The 25,151-nt window shown below is 33.1% G+C and overlaps 2 protein-coding genes and 1 non-coding gene across 3 annotated transcripts; 1 reads left to right on the top strand and 2 right to left on the bottom strand.

Annotated features, from left to right (window-relative positions):
- Positions 1-451: 451 nt before the first annotated feature.
- Positions 452-5,785, top strand: LOC107626923 (cellulose synthase A catalytic subunit 4 [UDP-forming]-like). The gene is made up of 10 exons (XM_088504983.1): positions 452-558; positions 1,189-1,255; positions 1,364-1,478; positions 1,757-2,369; positions 2,461-2,598; positions 2,928-3,053; positions 3,244-3,456; positions 3,721-4,125; positions 4,264-4,614; positions 4,878-5,785. Exons 1-10 carry the CDS (start codon positions 484-486, stop codon positions 5,457-5,459), a joined length of 2,685 nt encoding a protein of 894 aa, XP_088361109.1. The 5' UTR covers positions 452-483; the 3' UTR covers positions 5,460-5,785.
- A 630-nt stretch (positions 5,786-6,415) lies between these two features.
- Positions 6,416-9,042, bottom strand: LOC107625000 (uncharacterized). The gene is made up of 5 exons (XM_088503669.1): positions 8,740-9,042; positions 8,111-8,199; positions 6,891-8,013; positions 6,664-6,797; positions 6,416-6,535 (listed from the first exon to the last, which is right to left on the bottom strand). The coding sequence occupies exons 1-4, from the start codon at positions 8,806-8,808 to the stop codon at positions 6,711-6,713; spliced, it is 1,368 nt and encodes a 455-aa protein (XP_088359795.1). The 5' UTR covers positions 8,809-9,042; the 3' UTR covers positions 6,416-6,535; positions 6,664-6,710.
- Positions 9,043-9,204: 162 nt separating this feature from the next.
- On the bottom strand, positions 9,205-9,289 carry TRNAM-CAU (transfer RNA methionine (anticodon CAU)). Its single transcript is given in 2 exon segments — positions 9,205-9,240; positions 9,252-9,289. It is a non-coding gene; the product is annotated as a tRNA-Met (tRNA).
- Positions 9,290-25,151: the final 15,862 nt, after the last annotated feature.

Here is a 25,151-nt window from a genome sequence, read left to right as displayed (position 1 = left end):
GCTACAATCTACATTAAACAGAAAAACTATTAGTAAATATATTTAACTAAACTTTTTTAACTAATACAAAGATTCAATTAAAAAATTTTTAAACGTTAAAAATCTAATTGAAGATTTGGTGAATTTATAAATAGAGTAATTAAATCCATTAATTAATTTATCTAACAGCTTGTTTAGTCTGCATTAAAAATTTTAGTAGCTAGCAATTGGTGTACACAACATGCACATGAACATGAACATGAACATGCAGAGGAAACAAATGAAGTACTTCTCCCAACTCAAATCCATGACTTGCTAACTCTTAGTGTTGGATTTGATAGCTACTTTATCATCACATTCAAGTACTTATTGATAGATTACCCTTCCTTTTCTCATCATCACACTCTCAAACCCCATTAATTCTCATTTCTTATATATTAACACCTTCTTTCCTCTTTCTCTCTTCACAACTCTCATTTCTTATATCTGAACTCATCAACCTCCATGGCTGCAGGTTCCACTGCTGGTTCTCACTCCCGGAAAGGGCTCGGATTCATGCGCTATGATGACTCAGATGAGGTAGAGTCATCTTATAATTCTTATAGAGTTCAACTTCTATACACTATACACTGTAAAATACTTTTATACTGATTAATATATTTAAGCAAGGGCTGTCATATAAATAAAAAAAATATCATAGATTCTTGGTGTGTATCCGAGAATTTGAATTTAGAGTGAGATTGCATAGAATTTCAACTCTTTGTTATGAAATTATTTTTAAACTTTCGGGACAAATAGTATCATTATATACTATCAGAATTTTTATGACTAAAAAGTGTAAAGTTTGATCGATGTTGATCTGTGTTGATCCGAAAAAAGAAAAAATTCAAACATAAGACAAATAAAAAGAGAAAGAAGGTGTAAAATTCAGACAAACCATTTATGTGCCTACTTCTGTCAGTTTAAATGTTTAAAAAAATGAGTTTTTGGTATGATTTCGTGACGTACTAGTTATCAAATAGAATTAATTTTCAAGATTTTAGTCTAATATTGAATGAATATGAATGATTTAGAATTCACTATAAGTCTATAACCATGTCTTGAACCAAAGTTTGATTAAAAAAAAAATCAAAAGGTTAAGCAGCTTGATTATGAATAGTATTTATATTTAGCATTCAAAATGAGGCCAAGGCTTTTGTGTCTTTGTAGGAAAATACAGACTACAATCAGCAACAGTGGCAGCACAATGTTGAAGCTTTCTCTTTAGCTGGAAGTGGTAAGCAATAAGCATGTTTTTCTATTGATTTTACTCTTTTCCCTTCTGGGATGCTTTCTGATCTTCAATTTTTTGCAAACTTTTCTGAGTTATTTTATTGTTCTGCAGTTGCTAGTAAGGATTCTGAAGTAGAAATTGGTTTCTTAAGAAATACAGAGAAACACATAGAAAGAAAAGAAAAGAAAGGACTAATAAGCAATGATCAAGAAGATGAAGATTACATGTAAGTATTCTCTCAAATTCTCCATCAATGAATTGAATCACTCATAAACATATATGAGAATGCTTTTTCCTTCTTTAGATTCCAAACATAATAGCAAAAGAAACTAAAGAGCCATCTAATTGGTTTCAGCTTTTAGGATTTCGCGCTTTTTACTTCATAAAATCATATGACAATAGATAACAGGAATAACTAGAATAAGAACAAGAAATGAAAATAGAAATCAATTAAGACTTAAACATCTCATCACAATTGAAACTTGCCATTTTGGTACCCTGCAGTTTGGCTGAAGCCAGGCAACCATTGTGGCGAAAAGTGCCGGTACCTTCAAGCCTAATCAATCCATACCGGATAGTCATTGTCATGCGCCTCGTCGTGCTGGCATTCTTTTTTCGCTTCCGGATCCTAAATCCAGTCCATGATGCATTTCCACTCTGGTTGGTCTCAGTAATTTGTGAAATATGGCTAGCATTGTCCTGGCTAGTTGATCAGCTACCAAAATGGTTCCCCATCACACGCGAAACCAGCCTCGAGCGCTTGTCCTTGCGCTTCGAGCAAGAAGGCAGGCAAAACAAACTATCCCCTGTTGATGTTTTTGTGACAACTGCAGACCCTTTTAAAGAACCACCAATCATAACAGCAAACACTGTCTTATCAGTACTTTCTGTTGATTATCCAGTAGAAAAGGTTAACTGCTATGTCTCGGATGACAGTGCTTCAATGCTTCTCTATGATACTTTGTATGAAACTTCAGAGTTTGCAAGAATTTGGATCCCTTTTGTGAATAAGTACAGCATTGAGCCAAGAGCACCTGAATTCTATTTCTCTCAGAAGGTTGATTACTTGAAAGACAAGGTTCATCCTACATTTGTAAGGGACCGCAGGGCGATGAAGGTGAAAGAACAATATAGAAAGCCATGAATGTTTCTTTTTGTTCTAATTTGGTTTAGAACTCATGTTGGACTAATGGATTCTTTGATTGCAGAGAGAGTATGAAGAGTTTAAGGTGAGAATCAATGTGTTGATTTCAAAGGCTCAGAAGAAACCAGAAGAGGGTTGGGTGATGAAAGATGGAACACCTTGGCCTGGGAACAACACTGAAGATCATCCAGGGATGATTCAGGTTTGGAAGAAAATCTCATTCTCTTTGTTGTTTCTTGTTTGATATTTATTCATTTCCACTTTTCTTCATTGGTGATTGTAAAAATCTATCAATATTTAAGTGTGTTTGGTTCGGTTTTTTGTAAAATTAATTCTACATAGAACTAAACTTTAGAATTGTTTTTGAAGTAAAGTGGTTTGTGTTTGATGATTCCTCTAAAAGTGTTCCTCATAGAAAGTAAAAATGTTTCAATTCTCCTGCAATAAGTAGTCTTAAATTATAAACTTTATTCAAAACTCAATAATTTCAACGAATCAAGAACTAGAAGTTACATGGACTTGCCTTTGCAGGTGTGTTTGGGAAGTGCTGGTACACTGGACATGGATGGCAAACAACTGCCACGGCTTGTGTATGTTTCGAGGGAGAAGCGCCCCGGCTATCGACACCACGAGAAAGCTGGTGCTATGAATGCTTTGGTAATTAAGTAGCTACAACTTTATGAATACAGTGCGAGTAAACCACCAATTTTTGGCTTAATTGGCAGCATTTTAATCTTTTAAGGACTAAATTTATAGTTTACTCTATACTTTGCAATTCAGAGTTCCTGTTTATACTATCATATTGAAACTTGTTTGTAACTCTTGCATTGTTGTGTTTCCTCTAAAGGTTCGAGTTTCTGCTGTTCTTAGCAATGCTCCTTTTGTGTTGAACTTGGATTGTGACCAGTATATCAATAATAGCAAGACTATAAGGGAGGCTATGTGCTTCTTAATGGATCCTCAGCTTGGAAAGAGGATTTGTTTTGTCCAATTTCCAAGAAGGTTCGATGGCATCGATAACAATGATCGATATGCTAATCGCAATACCGTGTTCTATGATGTAAGGAAATTCTTCTAAAGTCCTCCCTCTTTCAGTTTCAAAGTAACAACCAAAAAAGAAAAAGAACACATTAATAATCTTTGCATGGTAAACTAAGGGTGTTATTAGGGGAAAAAAACTAATGGATTTTATCTTGATATTAGAAATAGTTATTAAAAAATTTCACTCTTTTTTATGCTTGACAGATATAATAGAGTACTATAACAGATTATAACAAATTGCAACTACAATAACATTTTTCCTTGAATATTGTATTGATCATAGATCGTGATGAAAGGACTTGATGGGATTCAAGGCCCAGTGTATGTTGGCACTGGTTGTGTTTTCAATAGGCAGGCAATATATGGCAATAAACCGCCATCTGATAAAAAGCCGAAGACAAGCCAGTCTTCATGCTGCTGCTGCTGCTGTTCTGGTGATGATTCTGGGTCCACGTTTGATCTTGAAGAGATTGATGAAGGACTTGAAGGGTTTGAAGAGAAAGAGGAAACATCTTTCATTTCAATGAAAAACTTTGAGAAGCAATATGGAATGTCACCAGTTTTGATTGCTTCTGTTTTGATGGAAGATGGTGGACTTCCAAAAGTGACCAATACACAGTTGCTGATTAAGGAAGCAATTCATGTTATTAGCTGTGGTTATGAAGAGAAAACTGAATGGGGCAAAGAGGTAATAATATAAGTTAATTAGAAAGACTTAGCATTTATTTCTTGCGTTGAGCAGATGAAAATACTTAAAATAGAAATTCTCCCTATGATTGATAAGAAATGAAGTAATCTTTTCACTTTTTCATTTATTGCATTGCAGATTGGGTGGCTTTATGGCTCAGTGACAGAAGATATCTTAACAGGATTTAACATGCATTGTAGAGGGTGGAAATCAGTGTACTGCATGCCAAAGAGAGATGCTTTTAAAGGATCTGCTCCTATAAATCTATCTGATAGATTACACCAAGTTCTGAAATGGGCTCTTGGTTCAACTGAGATTTTCTTTAGTGGCTATTGCCCATTGTGGTATGGTTATACTGGTAAACTAAAATTGCTACAGAGGTTGGCTTACACTAATACTATTGTTTATCCTTTCACTTCCATCCCTCTCTTGGTGTACTGCACGATTCCAGCCGTCTGTCTTCTGACTGGAAAATTCATTGTTCCAGCGGTTAGTTCATTGTTATTAGCTTACTACATTTAAATAACTTGCATAGTGTTCTTTGTTATATATATTAGAATGTGGCAACTCTTTTAGGCTCTAATTCTCTATTACTTTCAAAGGATGTAAAATAGAGAAACCAATGCTAGGTGAATGTTGATAAATGATAACTAATAGTGCAAAAGAGTTTTATTAATTACATACAAACAAATTAAATTCAGCTATATTGCTATAAGAATCCTGTCTTCTAACCTAAGCTTTGTTTAATGCAGTTAACAAATGTTGCTAGCATTTGGCTAATGGCTCTGTTCACCTCCATGATCTTAACGTGCGTGCTAGAGCTCCGGTGGAGTGGGGTAAACATTCAGGACTGGTGGCGCAACGAGCAATTCTGGGTGATCGGCAGCGTCTCCTCGCACCTCTTTGCCGTGTTCCAAGGTCTCCTCAAAGTTGGTGGAGTACACTCTAACTTCACAATCAGAGCAAAATCCACAGATAACAACAGTGTATCCAATCAACTCTATCTCTTCAAATGGACAACTCTTATGATACCACCAACAAGTCTTGTTATCTTGAACATGGTTGGGATTGTGGCCGGAATATCTGATGCCATTAACAATGGATATAACTCATGGGGACCTTTGTTTGGGAAGCTTTTCTTTTCTTTTTGGGTCATTATTCATCTATATCCTTTCCTTAAAGGTCTAATGGGAAGGCAGAACAGAACACCTACCATTGTTGTCCTCTGGTCAATACTTTTAGCATTGGTTTTCTCAATGATTTGGGTGAGAATTGATGTGTTCTTGCCCAAGAAAACAGGTCCAGTTCTAGTACAATGTGGGTTAGAATGCTAAGGTAATGGTGGAGATAAAATCAGGGCTATGTTCTATTTCTTCCCATTTCCTTGTTCTTTTTTTGCTGGAGAATACTGCTTTCGGGCGTCTTTGTGAGTCTGGTTTTGAAGGAAACGGAAGGGAATGGAAAGGCTTGAGAGTTTCACTTTACTAAACAATTCATTCACTTCCCATCCTTTCTCTTCAAAATCTCAACTCATAAACACACTTACACACCCTTCTTAAGAGAACACCTATAGTTATGTGGTCTCAAAAGATAAAAAGAATATTAGTTCTGTACTTGTGGTATCTGTGCAATATATTTTGCTGTATATGATTATCACTTATCTTCTATTATTATTTTATCTTTTTAATTTTATTTTGTTACCATCTATTTAATTTTACACATTGATTACATACTTGAACCTTAATGATATCTTGAGTTAAAAAACTTCACAATTATTGATAAGATTTCTTGTTATCACTGAAAATAACCACAGAAAATATCTTCAATATGACATCTATTTCAACAATATCAAGCTATCTTTCTATGCAACTTGATCCAATAAGCAAGATCATGCTGACGAGAAGATATCATCGATTGAAAATAGAAAGAAGATTTGCTATCACTTATCAGCTACACTTGTATTAATGGATGCATAATAGTTCTAAGGAACCATTGGCTCAAGAAATGTTGTGCCCCATGAGTCAATTATAAGTTTGTAATTAATTAAAATGTGTCATTTCCACGTAAATTTTTTTCTCTCATCTGGTTTTCTACACCACCTCTTTGTCTTGAATAATGTTAGGATATGTGAGGTGTAATGACAAAATAACTAAGTGTTACCATGGAGATTGGAGGAGAGAGAAACTTATATCTGATTTCTAATTCAGTAATAATTAGATTCTTTTTATAATAAAGTATTTAGCATTAAATAATTCCCATGAAAGGATGAAAAATAACTGAAGACACAATGTAGATATAAGATATATGATTGTATTAATTATTTACCCAAACTGCAAATTGAAGAAGTAAACATCACACACTGAATCATTTCATAAGAATAAAAAAATTGAATTCCTAGACAATTCACACCCTGTAACACCCTAACTTTTACCACCTCATGATCGTACTAAAAGTCTGAGTGCTACTTACCTCTAAACCTCTAAGTAGCACTCAGACTTTTAGTACGATCATGAGGTGCTAAAAGTTAGGGTGTTACACACCCCAAAAACCACACAAACCAGTGCATGCATTTCTCTTAGAACACCCTACGCTTCACCAGCAGCAGCACCTCTGTTCAAAGCTTTCTCTAACCTTGTCTCAAATGGAGTTGAGTGCCAATTCACTTTCTTATCCTGCACACCCAGCCAGTGAAATCCAACATCAGAATTCAAGCTCACAAAGTTCCTACTTTGTTGCGAAAAATTCACATTTCAATTCATCGTTACCTCTCTATACTTGCTTGTTGTGTTGGGAATCCCTTTGAAGGATGATGCTGTGCTGGCTTCTTCGGCAAAATTCCAGTAGGTCCCAACAGTGCCTATGATAGGCATCTCATCAGGACTCCTACTAGGTGACTTCCTTGGTGACGAAGTAGCTGAAAATTGCTTGATTTCTTCCAACGTCAATGCACCTAAAATAGGCCTATCATCATGGCTAATTACAGAATTTGAACCTTGTGAGACTGTGCTTCTTTCAGGAGTTGTAACTGAATTCAAGGACACTGAGCTACCCTTGTTCATAGGTGTGCTCGTTTCTGACGAAGTAGCCAACCAATTTGAGAGGCTAGCATCAACTGAAATTTCCTGGCTCAGCTTCTTTGGTGAGTCAGTTTTCGGATTCAACTGGAAAGAAACTTCCTTAACACTTTCATCAACTGAAATTTCCTGGCTCAGCTTCTTTGGTGAGTCAGTTTTCGAATTCAAGTGGAAAGAAACTTCCTTAACACTTTGTTCCGCAGCTGCAATAGCAATCCTTGGAGATTCATGATTGGGAGAAACATAATTCTCTTTCTGAGGCTTCAATGGTGATGATACTGTTCTCTTGGCCTTGACTGATTTCCACTGAGTGAGATTCTCGACAGGGTTTAACACAGGATGAACATAAGCATTTCTATCTCTAGCATTGGGATTAACCCCAAATGGCTTCAAATCACTTTCACAATTTTGGATTGTACTCTCCATAACCCCTTCAGTAACCACATGATCAACATCGATTTTCACCCTATCTTCTTCAAACTCTTCAACCATTTCATCACATTCTTCATCTTCATCACTGAGATCACTAACTCCATAATCCAATTCTTCTTCGTCTTCATCATCACTTTCCCTACAATTCTGGTACCTGTGATTTGGAGGGAAAGACCCTTTTGAGGTAACTGAACAGTCTCCAGAGGAAGAGAGCTTCGATTGGCTTGGTTTCTCCAATGCTTCCTCCTTTCCAGCATGCTCTTCTTCACCACTCTTGAAATCACTAACTTCATCAGGAGAAACAGGATCATAGGTTCTAATATTGGAATCAAAAGTTACTTTCTTTCTTGAACTAACACTTAGTTGCTCCTCATTTTTACCCCTACATGAACAGAAAGATTCATTCAGATAAGTAATAAAAAAGCAAATGATAGAAAACAATGAACTTGAAAAAGCTTTGAATGGAGACTATTGCTTACTGAAGTTCTGATTCAGTGTTAAGAGAGGTTTCGGAATGATCCTGAACCAGAGAGACTCTAGGTTGCTCAGGCTTGCTTGTAGCATTTCGCTGCAACGAGATCGGAAACTCAATAAAGTCACACAAAGAAAAGAAAAGAAAATTACTTAACAATGTTTCTGCCAGGAAAAAATAAAGATAAAGTTTTTATCAGAGAAAGAAAATTTAGAAAAGGGAAAGAAAAGAAGAAACACTGTTGCCGATTTTGGGGGTTTTTTTTCCGGATCCAATTTTGAATTTATGAACCAAATGGGTATAATCAATTATGGGGAAGAAGGATGCAGGGCTTAAGCTCTGTTTTGCTGAAAAATCAAACTTTCTATCTGAAAATAGAAAGAAAAGGAAACAAAAGAAACTGCGTTGTTTTTTGTAACGTGATTCAATTGTTCAAAAGGGTATCCTCAACAATGGAGAACAAAATATGATTACACTTTAGCTATTTTCGGCTGCTATATTAAAATAAAATATTTTACATTCAAAAAAGAAAGAAAAGAAACTGTCTTAGCAAGCAAAACAATAATGGAATTCAAAGTGTCATTTCGTCAAACACGTAGAAAACGAAAAGCTGAATGAGTTTAGGGCTAGGCTTACTTGAACACTGTGCGTGTGTTTTCTGCGTTTGGATTTGGAGGAACCAAAACAAGCAAGGAAGCAACCCATTAATTAATTAAGGGCGTGTTTGGCAGCACCAAGAATGGCTTAACTTGAGAGGAATAAGAAGGTTGTTTTGAAAAAGGGGTTCTTCATGGTGAAATATACGAAGCCAGAGAGAAAGAGAACGAAGAAGAAGAAGAAGAAGAAGAGCGTTTAAGGTTTGGTGTGTAGGGACAAAAACGGTCAACAAGCATCAAAGTTTCTTTTTTTCTTTTTTATTGTTTGTTTCTTTGAAATTGTTTATAGTAGTTTATTGATTATTGATAATTAATGGATTATTTTAATTGAGAAAGGAGGACAAGTGACCGTTATCTGAGCATGATTGTTGAGGATTATTTTACTTCTCCCGCTTCGAGAGAGGAACAAACGAAATAATGAATAAACACAATAAAATTAAAACAATGGGGTGAGAGAGGCTTGAACTCTCGACCTCAGGATAACTCAGGAGCTATGAGACCTACGCGCTAGCCAACTGCGCCACCACCCCATTTTGTGATACAATTTTCACCATTTTTTACTTACCTTTTACTCAAAGAAAACTATTACGCGCCCGTTTGAGTAGTCTTGTCCGGGACCTCATCTTCAATTATACTTGTATAAGTTATAAAAGAGAGCATGCTCAAGGGACCTGATGATATAAGTGCGCTTTTTAGCAATTCATATATGAAAGTTATGGTGGCAATATTATGTATTTTCACACCCTCATTATGGCCACTTTACATTCTATCTTTTTTTATAAATTGGTTTAGATGGCTTTACACTTCACTCAAATAATTTAACTACTCTTAATACTATTTACACTGTTCAAAATCTTTCTTATAACTGAACATCCATTTTCTATCGGTTATTCAATGGCTTCTTCTTATCGTTTGCTCAAAGATTTTGATATTGGAGTAGAACACCAATCATAGCACATCAAGCTCAGGATCATTAAATCTTGATCCATTCTCATTACTAAAGATAGATATAAAAAGTCAATGTTTGAGATGATTGTCATGGATCAACAGGTAACAACCAATAGTTTACATTTATATTTTAGATTTCTAATTTTTATTTTATTTTGAATCCAATGCTCTATTAAGAATCCTTATAGGAGAATTTTTGAACATGAAATCATTGACGGAAAGTTATACAGCATTTTGAACTTTTTCTAGCTAAAAATGTAAAAAAAAAAAAAAAAAAAAAATTATAAGCCTATTATACATGAACTTCGCATTTATTTTAAGCACTCAACTAAGATTAATCGATGATATTAATTTTTCTTCAAATGTTTTTCATTTTGTTTCGATCGAGTTGATTCTCACTCATGTCAATTCTCAGTCTCATTGATATTTTTTGAAATTTATTTGTTTCTTTATCTTAAAATATAATTTCTTGACAGTTTACTAACAACTTTTTACTAATTAGAGTAGATTTAATATGTTTTGATTTTGTATTTTTAAATTATAATTATTTGACATTATTGATATTAATTATTTAATTATTTGGAGTAAATTTTTGTCATTTACTAATTGGAGATAAAGAACAAGTTATTAGACCAGCAATTAAGTGGTGATTATTATGCAATATAAAATTTACCAAATACATGGAGCAGCTGAACTTATTGCATGTTGTATGATTGTCCTTATGTCATAATAGCACCGTATGACTTCTCTTTGGATCTTTTAAATAAATATTTTAAATATTTTATTTATTGGTATAGATAATATGAACACAATTTATATTTTTATATTTTATTATTTATTTTATTTACTATATAAACAAATTAATTATGAGTATATTTTGTTGACATTGTTAATGAAATAAAATACAAATTTTAAGTAAACAAAACAAATATACCTGTAATACGTAAAAATTAACGTATTCAACATATATAAGTATAAATGAGATACGTATATACTGTACTATAAATGATATATGAGTATTTGTAAGTATAAAAATATAATTTTTATAGATATAAAAATATGATTTTTTAAAATAATAAAAAATGTGTTGATAATTTAATTTGATCGATTTAAAAAGTAAAATTTGATATATTTTGTTACTATTTAGATTGAATTTGATTAATTTATACCTCATCTAAAATTTAAATTTTAAATTAATAACTTTTTCACTACTATTAACGTTTGTTTGTGTAAATTTCGAGTAATTAATAAGAGTAATTCTCCACATACAAGTGATTTTCCATACAAGTCATACAAGTCATTTATAAACACGCCGTTTTACGTTTTTTTTTTGTACCTCTTCTTCTTCTTCTTCTTCTTCTTCTTCTTCTTCTTCTTCTTCTTTCTCTGTGTCTCTTTTTCTTCTCTTCCTCCCTCTTTTTTTATTGAAATTTCTTCTCCTCTTTTCGTTTTCTCTTTCTCCTTCATCAAAATCACCAGAAAAAACGAAGAAACATTATTCAAGGTACGTTTCTTGCCTTCTCTTTCTCCTTCTTCTTCTTCTTGCTACACGTTCTTCTTCCTCTTCCTGTTCTTCTTCTTCATTTACGTGCTTTTCTCTTTGTTTTCTTTCTTCGTTATTCTCGGTTTCCATTGTTTTTTGACATCAAGCTCTGAAATCGTTTTTGAAGAAGAAGAAACAGCAGTAGAAGATGAGGAGGAAAAAGAGAAAGAGTTCTAAATTATGCATAAGGTGTACTTCAACGAATTTTGGGTGTATTTTTGTAATCCTTTGAGTGTATTTCTATAATTCGTTGGGTGTATTGATTTCAAGAAGAAATATAATGTCTCTCCCTATATTGGGTGTATTTCTTAAATCCTTTAGGTGTATTTCTTAAATCCTTTGAGTGTATTTCTGTAATCCTTTGGGTGTATTTCTATAATCGTTTGGTTTATTTCTGTAACTGTTTGGGTGTATTTCTGTAATCCTTTGGATGTATTTCTATAATCGTTTGGGTGTATTTTTGTAATCGTTCGGGTGTATTTTTGAAGTTTCATCATCTTCAAAACAATTTCAAAGCTTGATTTCAGAAACCATGAAAATCGAAAAAAACAGAAGGAGATCGAAGGCAAAGAGAGAACGCTTTTCCATACAAATCATACAAGTCATTTATCTTCTTCTGCTTCTTCTTCTGTAACGCGCGTGTTAGGCCCAACTTCTGTAACGCGCGTGTTAGGCCCAACTTGTAAGACTTGTAAACAAAAATGACTTGTATGTGTAGCACTCCTCAATTAATAAATAATTAACTAATAAATTAATTATTATTTAAAAAAATAAAAAAATTAAATTTTATAGTTTCATAAAGTAGAAATAATTAAAATATTAATTTCAACACAAATTTTAAAGATTTTAGTTCAAAATTGGATCAACGGATTGAACCGGTTGAATCAAACCCAATTATATAAAACCCTTCCCTATTGTTTACAATTCAGAATTTCATAGAGAGGAAGAGGGAGAACGTTGATTTGGGAAACGGAAATGCCATTTCTCGTTAAACTTCTGTCATCCATAGCTTTCAATTTGGAGCTCTGATTGACGAGCCATCAGCGACCACGCGTTCGTCTCAAAATTTTCTACAAAATTCACTAAACATTGTGGTAAGAAAAATCTCTGTACACACTCGGTATCTCCCCTCTTCAGTTTTGAATGTATATAGGGTTTGGAATTAAGGATTTTGTGATTTTGATGTTTTAGAATTAAATTAGCTAGCAGAAATTATTGGGTCTTGTTCATTTGAGCCGTGGGTAAGGTAAGAAACTCATAGTTTTTGGTGAATTTCTAATTTAGTGAACTCTATGTTGATTATAGTGATATTGTATGAATTCGATTGTGTTCTTGTTGATTTGGAGTTCAATTGGGCGGTTTAGAACGAAATTTGGGTGATTAAGCTTGAGAAATTGACGTTTGGAAGCTTGGAGCTTGTGAAAGGAGAGGTTTTTAAGGAGTTTCGAGCTTAGGGAGGAATTGACCACGATATAGTTTTGGTTTCTCGTAGATAAAATATAATGTAACGTGAAAACTTAGGCTAGAAAACCATAAGATAAGAATGAACTGAATGAATTATTGATAGATTAAGTATATGGTATACGATGTGTGTATAAAGGATAAATGAATTTGTATGTGTTGGATTGTGATTCTGATGAGTATAAAATAAACATGATTGTTGATGTGTTGAGAATTGATGATGAGTTTGTGAAATTGAATTGAATGGATTGATTGAGAGATGTATGATTCGATCTTATAAACGGTTTGCTATTGGAGTTGGTTGGTTTTTGGAAAAAGATTTAATATTAGAATTGGTTTGATTTTGAAATAATTTGATACTGATACTAGAAATGATTTGAATGATCGAGATGTATTTGATTTCGTGGTTAGGACCCTTGAAGGGTGGCAAAAGTCTGAGTTTTAGAGGAGATGCTGTCGAAATATTTATGAAAATTGAAATTTTAGTTTGAAGTGGTTATTTAGAAAGATTTGCATTTTTAAAGGTTTTATAATTTGATTTTGAGTTATTAAGAAAAGGATTACGTTTTGAGTTTGCTTTATTTGGAAAAGAATGAGTTGTGTTTTGAGTTTGAATTATTGATGAATCGAATGGGAGGAATAATGATGATTGAATGAGAATGAAGAATGATGAGATTATGATTTTAAAGTATGATTTTTGAATGAAATTGAATGATATTTAGAAATGAACTTGAAAATGAAATTGAATTTGATTAAGAGTTGAGACTCCGAGTAAGGGGCAGTGGCATTGTCCACTTGCTCCGGGAAAGAGATGAGGAAGAAGAATGATGAAAACGGATTTTGATTATGAAATTGAATGATTATGATAAATGAGACATGATTGAGGATGATTGATAACAAGTATGTCTGTGTTTTCTCTCTGGTTGTAAGGGTGACAGGGCTCTTATTCTCTCTAATGGTGATAGGGCACATATTCCTTCTAATGGTAACAGGGCACATAATCCCTCTAATGGTGACATAGCATGTATTCCCTCTAATGGTATTATTGCGCAACAGAGAGACAGTGTCCGGATTAACTACCGGACATGTCAGGTTTGGCTATATAACCGACAAATGAGCTCATTAGCCATAGGACAGACATGCATCATATGCATTTGTATGACTTGTTTATGTATGTATTTGTTTTGGATTGCCTAAGTGCTTGCCGTGACTAACCGCTATTACTTGCTGTAACTGCATTCCATCTGTGTTTTCCTTGTCTGTATTGTATATTTATGCAACTGAGAGATCCCTCATGCTGGCTGAGGTGACGCTGAGGGTTGTTCTACTGGTAATTCGGAGAACTGGAGGAGAGTGAGATTGAAGTGTTAAGTTATATTTGGATTAGAAACTGAGTACCTTAGATAGTTTACCTAATTTCTTATTTAAAGTATAACTCTAAGTTTTGAATATGGGCATCGAAGTTTTAGGATTGCCTTTAGCTCTCCCGAGACCTTATATATTATCTATGTGGGCACCTTTACCATATTGAGAACCTTCGGTTCTATTCCATACATATGTTGTTGTTTTCAGAGGCAGGACGCGAGGCACTGCACTGAGCATTCTGGTAACTCTTGGAAGCGAAGAACTATCTTGGAACTTGGTGTTTGTATTTGGTTTATGTTTATATATGTGTATAGATTCTACATCTTGTATATATTATTTTTTGTCCCTCTTAGAGGTTGACTTAGAGAAACAGGATTTATATTTATCTGTTGGTTTATTTCTGGGGTTGTATATATATATATTCTAGCCAACCTTTGCTTCGCAGGTCGAGTCTAGATCTTGATTATATAACTATCATTTGGAACTCTACTTTTATATATATGTCTTTTGATTTTCTGTATAAGCTTTTTATCTTTCCGTTTCTCGTGAGCGTTGTACCTTCGATTTTGTTTTTGTCGTACCTCTTTTCTTTCAAGGCTCCTAGGTACAACTTTCTTCAATTATATTACATTAGTATTTTTATTTTAAAAGTCGTAGCACCTCACCACCTTTGATTTACGTTCTAGGTGTAAAGCTCTGTGTAGTAGGGTGTTATAGTTTGTACTAAATTTATTATATTAGACTAATAACTTCTTCACTACTATTAATTTTCTCGTTAGTAGTGAATAGTTCTAAATCACTAGTTTCAAATGAGTGGGGGCGAGACAATTTACGTAAAAAAATAACTAATTTCCAGAAAAATGGTAGCAATTAAATTTTATTTGCCATAGGTATCAAATACATGATGACAAAGACATATATCTAATCAGGAGTTGGCACAATCATTTTTCAAATGTTCATCTGTTGGAGTTATTTGTATTTTTGGTTAATTTATATAGGGAGATTGTTTCAGAAGTTGGTGAAGAAACCTCCTCAATTGGCAGTTAGAACAAATATCAGATTGATTTGAACATGCCACATAAAGGGATTTAAGCAGGGTCAAATCCTCAGGATAATAATGATGGGATGTTGGAAGCGGATTTTGAAAGCCATAATAGTTCTACGATCAGAGACTCAATGATGGATCCTTACAAACTAAAATTATAATATCTTATAATTTAATTTAGACAAGTAATAAAAAAATTATAAATTTTTCAAAGATGTTAAAAAGATAAAAATTTCTTTCTCTTTGGAAATGTGCATATCAAAGATTACGCCACAGTCGACAAGACTGTCACCAAAGTTTCATTTCTTTATTTAATTTAGAGAAAGACATTTTTTTGTACTAATATTTATATTTCACTTTCATTAATCTTTAGATAAGCTTTTTATTTATATGAAATATATTTTTCTAGACTTTTATTTTATAACTTATTTGTTTATATGGATATAAGTAAAATTTAAAAGTTATCTATTTTTATTTTTGCCATTTACATATTATATTACCTGTGTTAGATAAAATATTGACGTAACAAAAGTAAATACTAACATGGCAAAACAAATTACATCAACAATTAACTTATTACTTTAATTTAGATGAGTAATAAAAAAATTATAAAATTTTTAAGGATGTTGTTCGAAAGGACACGAATCTCTTTCTCTATGGGAATGTGCACATCAAAGATTACACCACAGTTGGCAAGGTTATCACTAAAGCTTTATTTTTTTTCATTTTTTATTTAATTTACGGCTATGACCCTATCAACCGCAAAGACAGCATATTCGAGAACAACGCATTTTCAGCGAGTCCATTTCATTCAGGTAGCGGGTTGATTTGGGACGAACTTTTGACATTTGCCTCCGGGTAGGATTAGCGACCATCATCGGACCCGGGTAAGCATGCCATGCTGCTGGATTGCCTAATGTGAATCTCTAACATTTTATGCACGTCATTGATATACACCTGCTAATCGAGGCACGGGTTAGTGTAGCATAGCAAGATCAACTGCTAACACTTTTTCGCTAGGCATTTCGCGCACCTCAAATACTGTATTTCTTCTATCAAATCGATGCACAACTATAATTCCTACATGTTGCATATTTGCTTCTATCCGCTGAGTGGCAAATTCAGAGTAAGTAAATTCAACATGCTTGTGCTAGTCAGGCTCAACACTCCTTCGCGTAAAAAGGCTCGTTCAACCGAAAATTTTGGGCACCCTTCAACACTTAATTTATGCTGCACTCGAGTAGGTTCGTCGTCATGTGATCCATCGATGTCCCTCATCAAATGCCAATACCCACTGGGGACGTTTGATGTTGTCACACTACCGACCATATGTCTCACCTCACTCTTGCAACCTCTTGTAATTGATGATGTACTCATCCATTGTCCTTGAATAACCTATGTTGACAACAGGCTTATGCAAGTACGGGACCTTGAATGCCCTTAAAAAAGTGCTACCGATGTGCCTAATGCAGTACATCCACCATGCTCTTGGAGGGTACCAATCACTGTTGTACAATTTACTACTGCCCGGATTAACTCATGTCGATCAGAGATTATCCCCACACTGTCTCATCTAACAATTGCCTTCATAAATTACTGAGAAAAAAGTACCACGCATTAGCAGTCTCTCTCTCTACGATGGCAAAAGCAATCGGCATAATGTTTTAGTTCCTATCTTGTGCAACTGCAACCAAAAGACAACCTTTGTATTTTTTTATAAACGTGTGTACTATCAACCTGAACCAGTGGCTTGAAATGCTAGAAAGCTCTAATGCATGAATTGAAACTCCAGAATATCCGGTGAAGTATTTTGACACCGTCCACCTCTTCACTCCCGTTATACAAGGATTTATTTCTATTTGTATCATTGAACCAGGCATCTTCTGAACCATTACCGAGAACCACAATGGCAAAGCTTGGTAAGATTCTTCTCAACCACCAAAAATTTTGGCTATCGATTTCTGCTTTGCCAACTAACCTTTCAGTAACTAATAGTGTAGTTGAACTTTGACTGTACTTCCGCAATTATAGATTTCACTTTTATGGATGTGTCAAATTCAACTAATGGCCTCATAGCCTTAGCAACCGAGTCCGAGTCCAACTTGGAGTGATTCTGTGAAATCATTCCCATGGAGCACGTGTGCCTCCCATTGTATCTCTTTATCTCCCAACAACCTTTCTTCCGTATCAAGTTGGCTCGGATAAGCCAATCGCACCTATGGCCATACTTCTTGCATTTTGCATATAACGCCTGTGGCTCGGATTGATAAACAACACAATCGACTCCTTTTGAGATAGTATAACTTCAAATTGCTGCAACGATCGACTTTCTAGAACTGTATTCCAATTCGAACCTGAACTTCCTGTCCTCAAGATCAACATCCCCTATAGAAAAAACAAATTGTCACTCATCGATCCATCTAAAATATAATATTAAGGAAATTATATTACTCACTTCTCACGTACCTATGTTCGCATATTCGAATAATTTCGGTGCATTCATGGTGTCAAGATCCAAGCTACACATAAAATGTAGAACGTCCATAGGTTGACTGATTGCAAGTGAAACCACTACGTTTTTTATGACTGCCTCACCTCCTCCATCACCGTCGTTGTCCTCATCATCGGCATTGTAGGTAGCTTCAAAGTCCTCTTCGATATCATAGTTCATTCCTTCGTACACTTCAACTCTATCATCTTCCACATGTGGGTCATGTTGAATCCCATCCGTAGCTATATGTTCAAATTCAACATACAACTCAATCTTTAAGTGTTGCACCAGAGTTTGCTGGTGAATATAAAACATACGCTAAATACTTGTTTAGGCAAAAATAGACATAATATCTAACTATATAAGCTGCCAAATACGATAACCGAATTCCTATAGAGAATATTGTCAACTCTCTTTAAAACATCACTATGCTTTGATAGAGATTGTACTATAGTTTAGTGAACATCACAGTGCATAGAACCACAAACAAAAACATATTCCTACATGCGAAGCTTTCTTTCTCATGTGTATTTCGTATAATCTCACCATTGTGGTACACCAATATATTTGCAGTACCCTCCATCACACCAACAATACACTAAAACACTTCTCTCGTAATAAAGTAAAATAGTAACAAGTTTCGATTTTTATAGGCAGAGCACCCACTATGCATGTCACATGTTAGAATCACATCGAATCAATAGCTGACACGTGTCCAGCATGTGCTTTGCGTGCTAACTCAGCACATGCCCTGCGTGTTGGGTCTGCTCTACCTACAGCGTGCATCGACATGCAATTATACCAAAAAGGCCAATTTCCAACCAAAACACCCAAATTATCTCCATATAGAAAAAATAGCCGTTTTCTACACTAATATTTATGTTCACTTCCATTAATTTTTAAATAAGCTTTTTATTTTAATTTTATAATTTATTTCTTTATATTGATCTAAGTAAAATTTAAAAATTGTCTATTTTTATTTTTATCATTTATATATTATATTACCTAACATTGTGTTAAATTAAATATTGGCGTAACAAATGTAAATACTAGCAACGGAAACGACTTACATCAACATTTAACATATTACTTTAATTTAGATGACTAATCAATAATTATAGAATTCAAGAATGTTGTTAGAGAGGATAAGAATCTCTTTCTCTGTAGAAATGTGTCCATAAAAGATTACGCCACAGTCGGCAAGAGTGTCACCAAAACTTCATGTTTTCATTTAATTTAGAGAAATGCGCTTTTCTATACTAATGTTTATATTCACTTCCATCAATCTTTAAATAAGTTTTTTATTTATATGAAATATTTTTTTAGATTTTTATTTTTGTAATTTATTTCTTTATATTGGTCTAAGTAAAATTTAAAAATTATCTATTTTTATATTTGTCATTTATATATTATATTACCTAACGTTGTGTTAGATTAAATATTAACGTAACAAAAATAAATACTAACATGGCAAAACAAACTACGTCAACATTAATCTATTACTTTTATTTAGACAAGTAATAAACAAATTTTAGAATTTTCAAGGATGTTGCTAAAAAGGATACAAATTTCTTTCTCTATGAGAATGTGTACGAAAGATTATGCCAAAATCGACAAAGCCGTAAAAATCTTCATTTCTTCATTTAATTTATAGAAAATTGCTTTTTTATGCTAACATTTATATTCATTTCCGTCAATCTTTGAAGAAGTTTATTATTTATATGAAATATGTTCTTTTAAATTTTTATTTTATAATTTAATTTTTTATATTATTCTAGGTAAAATTTAAAAATGATCTATTTTTGTTTTTATCGTTTATATATTATCACTACTACATTTTACACATTTAGTAACATTTATCTTGTGACATTTATTAAAATGTTAGTAATTATAATAAAATTAAATATTAAGTAACATTTTTAATAAAATGTTAGTAAATGGGTTTAATTTTTATAAAAAGTTTACAAAAACTGTTACCTATTCCTAATTTCATAAATAAAAAAATTCTTACTGCTCTGAAATCGAATCCACCATCATTCTCAGTCTCACTTTCAGTGCTCTGAATTTTTCAATCTAGCTCTGCCTCCTCAATCTCTCAGTTCTCTGAATTTCTCGATCTTGTTCTGCCTCCTCAATTTTTGGTTTTGCCTCTTCTCGATCTCTCGCTCTGCCTCGTCGATCTCATGTATGATTCAATCGCAGACTCAATCTCATTCCAGTAAGGTAAGATTTGAAATCATAGGTGATTCTCTTCAAATTCCTAGGGTTTGATTTTCATAGTTGTTGCTGATTCTTCAAATCTTTTCAAATTGGAAGAGTCTGAGTTTAGTAAAAATGAACTAATTCTCTCTTTAAATCTATAGAAGTTTTAATCCAATTAGCTCCGTGAGAATTGAATAGCTAATTGATCTTAATGAATTTGTTGACTCGTGATCTAGCAGGTCAAATCAAAGGAGATGTTTAATTTGAGGAGGTAGGAACCCTAAAATTGATTGCGATGGGGCAAGGAAAGATTGCGATTCGAAGGATCGACAATTCAACGAGCCGGCAAGTAACAATTTCGAAGAGAAGGAATGGATTGCTGAAGAAAGCTAAAGAATTATCCGGCAAGGAAAGAAGCTCTCTCTTGTTGCCTCCGCCGCTGCCGGTGGCACTGTGGCAGCGTTCATTGCCACCTTTGACAACCCCGCAATAGCTCTCAGGCTCTGCGCCACCGTTCCCCACCGCCTCCTCCACGACGCCGTCACTGCGGCCAACATTGCGTTCGGTAAATAAACTGTAGATCTAACAGAAACTTCGTGGTTCCCGAAGTTTCTACAAATTCAAAAATTCTTATCAGTTTATCGATTATTTATTTATTTGTTCTTGGCTTCAAAGCTCAATCCTACTTCTTTTACCTTATTGAATTCTGTAAATTTGGATGCTAGTTTTGAGTTTGGGTTTCTATTACTAAAAGTTTGTTTGGGGTTAAAGTGATTGACAATGTTGCACATCAATTTGTATTGTCTTTACCTTATTTGAATTAATAGTTCAAATTTGAATTAAGGTTTTGAGTTGTGAATTATGAATTTATGATGTTTCTACGCGTGTTTTCACATTGGTTTATTCATAGACATTATTTTTTGAGTGAGAATGAAGCTTGGAATAATGAAATGTGGTTTGCTGTGTCGTTGTTTTGTTAGATTATGAATATTCACTGCGTGGATTGCGGGAGGGAAGCATTGAGAGGGAGATGGTCAAGCATGAAGTTCACCTCCGGTCAACAGAGAAACTTCGAGACTTGTGTTTTAAGAAATGTGGGGTTTATATAAAGCTTGGGCAGCATCTTGGGTAGTTGGTATACTTCCTTTGCCTCTCCTTTTTGTTTGAATAGAAAAAAATATATGGTGATAACTGACTTTACCAATTACAATCGTCCTCAGTGATGCAAAGGGAATACTTTGTTTGTTCTTTTATATGTTTATTTATGAACAGGAGTACTTGGTTCCTCAAGAGTATGTTATAACATTGAGGGAATCTATGCTAAATAGATGTCCAGTTTCTTCATATGAGCAAATATGTGAAGTATTCAAGAGGGATCTTGGAGACACACCGAAAAATGTATAAATATTTTTGTTTGATTCATTTGTCCTTTATGTGTGTTATTTTTCTCCAGTCATGGTTGCGACTTTTCTCTTGAAATATTACTATTGTGGTGGATGAGTTTTGCTTTTTTAATTGTGTAGATATTTGCTGAGTTTGACCCAATTCTAATAGCAAGTGCTTCCCTTGCACAAGTCCATGTAGCCCGCACACATGATGGCCAAAAAGTTGCTGTGAAGGTTAAAAATAATGCTAATATTTCTTGATCATCTATTATTGAATATTTTGAATCATCTTTCTTCTGCATGAACATGTGTGTTAGTGTTTTTGCTGGGAATATTTCTTCATTTAAAATTTATCTGTTGTTGTTCAGGTTCAGCATGCTCACATGCTAAATTTACTTTAAGATGATCAAGACAAAAACTGTTGATGGAGTTCATAAAATAGAGTATTAACTTTCTGTGCTTTTTTATTTGTCTATTGCTGGTTCAGTGATTGTAACTAATTGTAATTAATTGTTTCAGGAGAGGTTCTTTACAGAGAATGACAATCAATTAGGATGATTTCAGATGGCATTGACAATCAATTAGGGTGATTCCTTACAGAGAAGGACAATCATTGTAATTAATTCTTGCAACATTGAGGAATGTTTATAAAGTTTAAGTGCTATAAGTATTTTTTCTTTTTCCATTTTATTTGCATCACGAAGCAAATTTGTACAATGATTATTGATTAATGAAAGTGGCTATAAAAATTTCATTTTGTGAATTTGTGAATTTAATGAAATATTTCATGTTGTAGTAATTAATTTTAGTATATTTATATTATGTATAATATAAAATAAAAAATAAAAAAGTATAATATAACTAAAAAAATGTTACTAAAGATCTTTTGTAACATTTTTTAAGTGTTACAAAAAATATCTATGGTAATATTTTTTGAAGTGTTACAAAAAATATCTATTGTAACATTTTTTAAGTGTTACAAAAAATATCTATGGTAACATTTTTCTAAGTGTTACAAAATATATCTATTGTAACATTTCTCATGATATTACTATAGAAGATCTATTGTAACATTTTTATTAAATGTTATTAAATCTTTAGAAAAATGTTAGTAAAACTCTTTAGTAACATAGGGTATATTTAACATTTGTTAAAATGTTACTAATATATATAGCTAACATTTTAATATGATTTGGTAACATTTTTTAAATATTAGTAAAAGTCAATTATGTAGTAGTGTATATTACCTAAAGTTGTGTTAGATTAAATATTGACATAAAAAAAGTAAATACTTACTTGGCAAAACAAATTACATCAATATTTAACCTACTACTTTAGTTGCTGATAGAGTAAGATAGGCAAGTTTAAAAATTTATATAACCAAATTATTTTTGTAGAAATTATTAAAAAAGTATTTTATAATAAATTAAATTTTATTTAAACTTACTTTTGGTTATTAACTTAGACATTTTTATTTGTTTAGACTGTGATTAAAAGCCCAAAGCGTTCATCTTATTACAGTGCGTAGACCCAAATAGAAAAGTCGTTAAAATGAAAATAAGTCCAATTCGTCTAAAAATACCCCACTATTGCGCAAAAGGCGATCAGCAAACCAGAGAGCTGCCTTAGAACAGCGTCGAGGTTAGTTTCCTACTTTGTTCTGCCATTTTTCATTTACAAAAATAGTTCTTCAATATTTATTAGTGGTATCCATGCCACGTAGATTTACTCAGGTGATTTTAGAATGAACTGATTAGTGTTACACCTATGATTTCATTGTTTTACATGCTTGATGCTGAACCTCTTTGTGTGTAACCTGTGAGAAGGAATTTACACTGTTATGAATCTTTGTATTTTGGTAATTTTATGTTTCTATCACTTTGGAATGAACTTGTTTCAATATTTTCTAATTTGATTATGAATATCACAGTTTTTTTTTTTGTTTTATTTGTTGATTTTGTTTCTTCTTTTGGTTATTTATTTATTTAGAGTTAGTCTCTGAATTACGAAGTACTGTATACTTAAAAAAAATGAATCCATTTCATTTTCAGTTTGTACCATCACCTCATCCTCTTGGATCTCCTCAGTTTCCGATGTTACCTCCTAAACCACCAAATTCAATTCATTTTGTCAAAATTGAAATGTTTGTAAACACCTCAGAGAATTGCAGGATACTCTTAATCTTGCAAGGGCAATATATCTTTTTTTTGCTTTATATATTATTTCACTTTTTTAAACTTAATGTTTCTACAAAATTAATAGCTTTTATGTTGTAAGCTAGTCAATTACATTCTTATCAAAATAATAAACTTGTTGTTTTTCTTAGGCAGAAGGAGCTAGAGATGTTAATGATGATCAAAGATGGTAAAGTGTCGTTAGAAGATGTGAAACATGGATCTAACGAAACTTATCTGCCTAGTTTCTAGAATATTTACAAGACATAAGGGTTAATATAGAATCCCAAGAATCGTTGGCAGTTGAAGCAGAAATTATTTGATGTCAAAGTTAAGATTTGCGTTGGAGCCATTCAGATATGTTGCGCATGAAGCAAGTCCATAGGAGGAGAAATCTGTGACTACAAGGTTTGCGAATAAAGTGTACAAGTCCAAAATAAATAAGCACTGGCGGAAGAAGAAAAGGAAGCGTATTGCAGAAATTCTAGCAAAGGTTACTTTCCCTTTGTTTTTGTGAGATGTTTTCATTGCCCTTTATTATAGCCGTTTCTTGAAACTCGTTCTATGTTTGGTTCCATAATCCTTTTTCTGTCAAAAAATAAAACATATAGGAGCGAGAGGAATTTCATTGTATTGACCGAGAAGCTGATGAATGGAGAGCAATGGAGATTTCTAAGGATGCTGCAAACTACAAGGTATTGATGTTTTTGCTTGCTTACTGTTTACTTTGACTGAATTTGCTAGTAAGCTTTTGTTGTTGACAGGTTAAAGAGGAAAAGCATGTTTGTTGTCTACATGATTAATTTATATCCAAAATATGAAGTACATGATTCTCAAAATCAGATATACGATTGCAGTCTTTGGTAAAATTCAAGGATTAATCGGTGGCTTGGTGGCTATATATGAATGACTAAAAATTTAACTTCTCAATTTTTTACTTTTTTATTTTTTTTCATGTTTTTTTCAAATCTCATTACACATAATTATAGTCAACATGTTGCCACAATATTGTTTATATGCTATATGTTTCTGGATTAAGAGAGCAGCTAAGTTGTAAAGCTTTCAGTTCATAATATTTCCAATAACGTTTCTGTGTATTGCTTAAAATTGTTTACATGCTATATGTTATTGCTACTATTTTTTCTTTAATAGTTTCTTAGTGAGATGTGAGAACTGGTGAAATTGAGTAATTGTGTAATCTATTTACACATTTGATTAGTATAGATATATTATCAGTTGCTTCAGTTTGAGCTACAATTTATATATGTCTTAGGGATGTCTAAAATATATCTTTTGCAGGTGAAAAAGATGAAGGAAAATGCTAAGCTTAAAGCCAAAGAAGAGAAGAAGAAATTAGAGGCCGAGGTAAAATTTCGTTCTATACAAATGACTAGTAAATAATTGTTAAATTGTGGTTTATGTCAACTTTCGAAAAGTAGTCAAATGTTATATAGAATTTACCAATGTTATGTAATGACTTTTATATCTCGTGTCTACTAATTATCTAAGTTATGTGAATCCTTTCCATCATGCTATGCTCCTAAGCAATTTACCATAATGTTTTGTTCTTCTGTTCTGTAGTTCCTTTTCATGTTGTCTTTCTTTACCACAAGCCCATTTTTTTACGATCAAAAATCATTTGCAGAATTTTCTTCATCTAGCTGTATGTTTATTCTATCAACATAAATAATTTTATTTTTATCCCACACTATTTAATCCATATTTTTGGGTGTTGATTTTGTTACATTACATCCTTTCACATCATAGCTTGAAATGCT

Source organism: Arachis ipaensis, chromosome B2 (assembly GCF_059453495.1).
Source record: "Arachis ipaensis isolate K30076 ecotype BB chromosome B2, ASM5945349v1, whole genome shotgun sequence".
NCBI classification, from domain to species: domain Eukaryota; kingdom Viridiplantae; phylum Streptophyta; class Magnoliopsida; order Fabales; family Fabaceae; genus Arachis; species Arachis ipaensis.
The sequence above is the reverse complement of the archived record's forward strand: the minus strand, read 5'-3'. Positions and strand labels throughout refer to the sequence as shown.

Excerpts from the sequence above, each read along its gene's own strand:
- LOC107626923 (XM_088504983.1), top strand. The coding sequence starts at position 484 with ATGGCTGCAGGTTCCACTGCTGGTTCTCACTCCCGGAAAGGGCTCGGA. Across the intron at positions 559-1,188 it reads GCTATGATGACTCAGATGAG|GAAAATACAGACTACAATCA; the intron begins GTAGAGTCATCT and ends GTGTCTTTGTAG. Across the intron at positions 3,054-3,243 it reads CTGGTGCTATGAATGCTTTG|GTTCGAGTTTCTGCTGTTCT; the intron begins GTAATTAAGTAG and ends TTTCCTCTAAAG.
- LOC107625000 (XM_088503669.1), bottom strand. The coding sequence starts at position 8,808 with ATGGGTTGCTTCCTTGCTTGTTTTGGTTCCTCCAAATCCAAACGCAGA. Across the intron at positions 8,200-8,739 it reads AACACACGCACAGTGTTCAA|CGAAATGCTACAAGCAAGCC; the intron begins GTAAGCCTAGCC and ends ATCTCGTTGCAG. Across the intron at positions 6,798-6,890 it reads CAACAAGCAAGTATAGAGAG|GATAAGAAAGTGAATTGGCA; the intron begins GTAACGATGAAT and ends CTGGGTGTGCAG.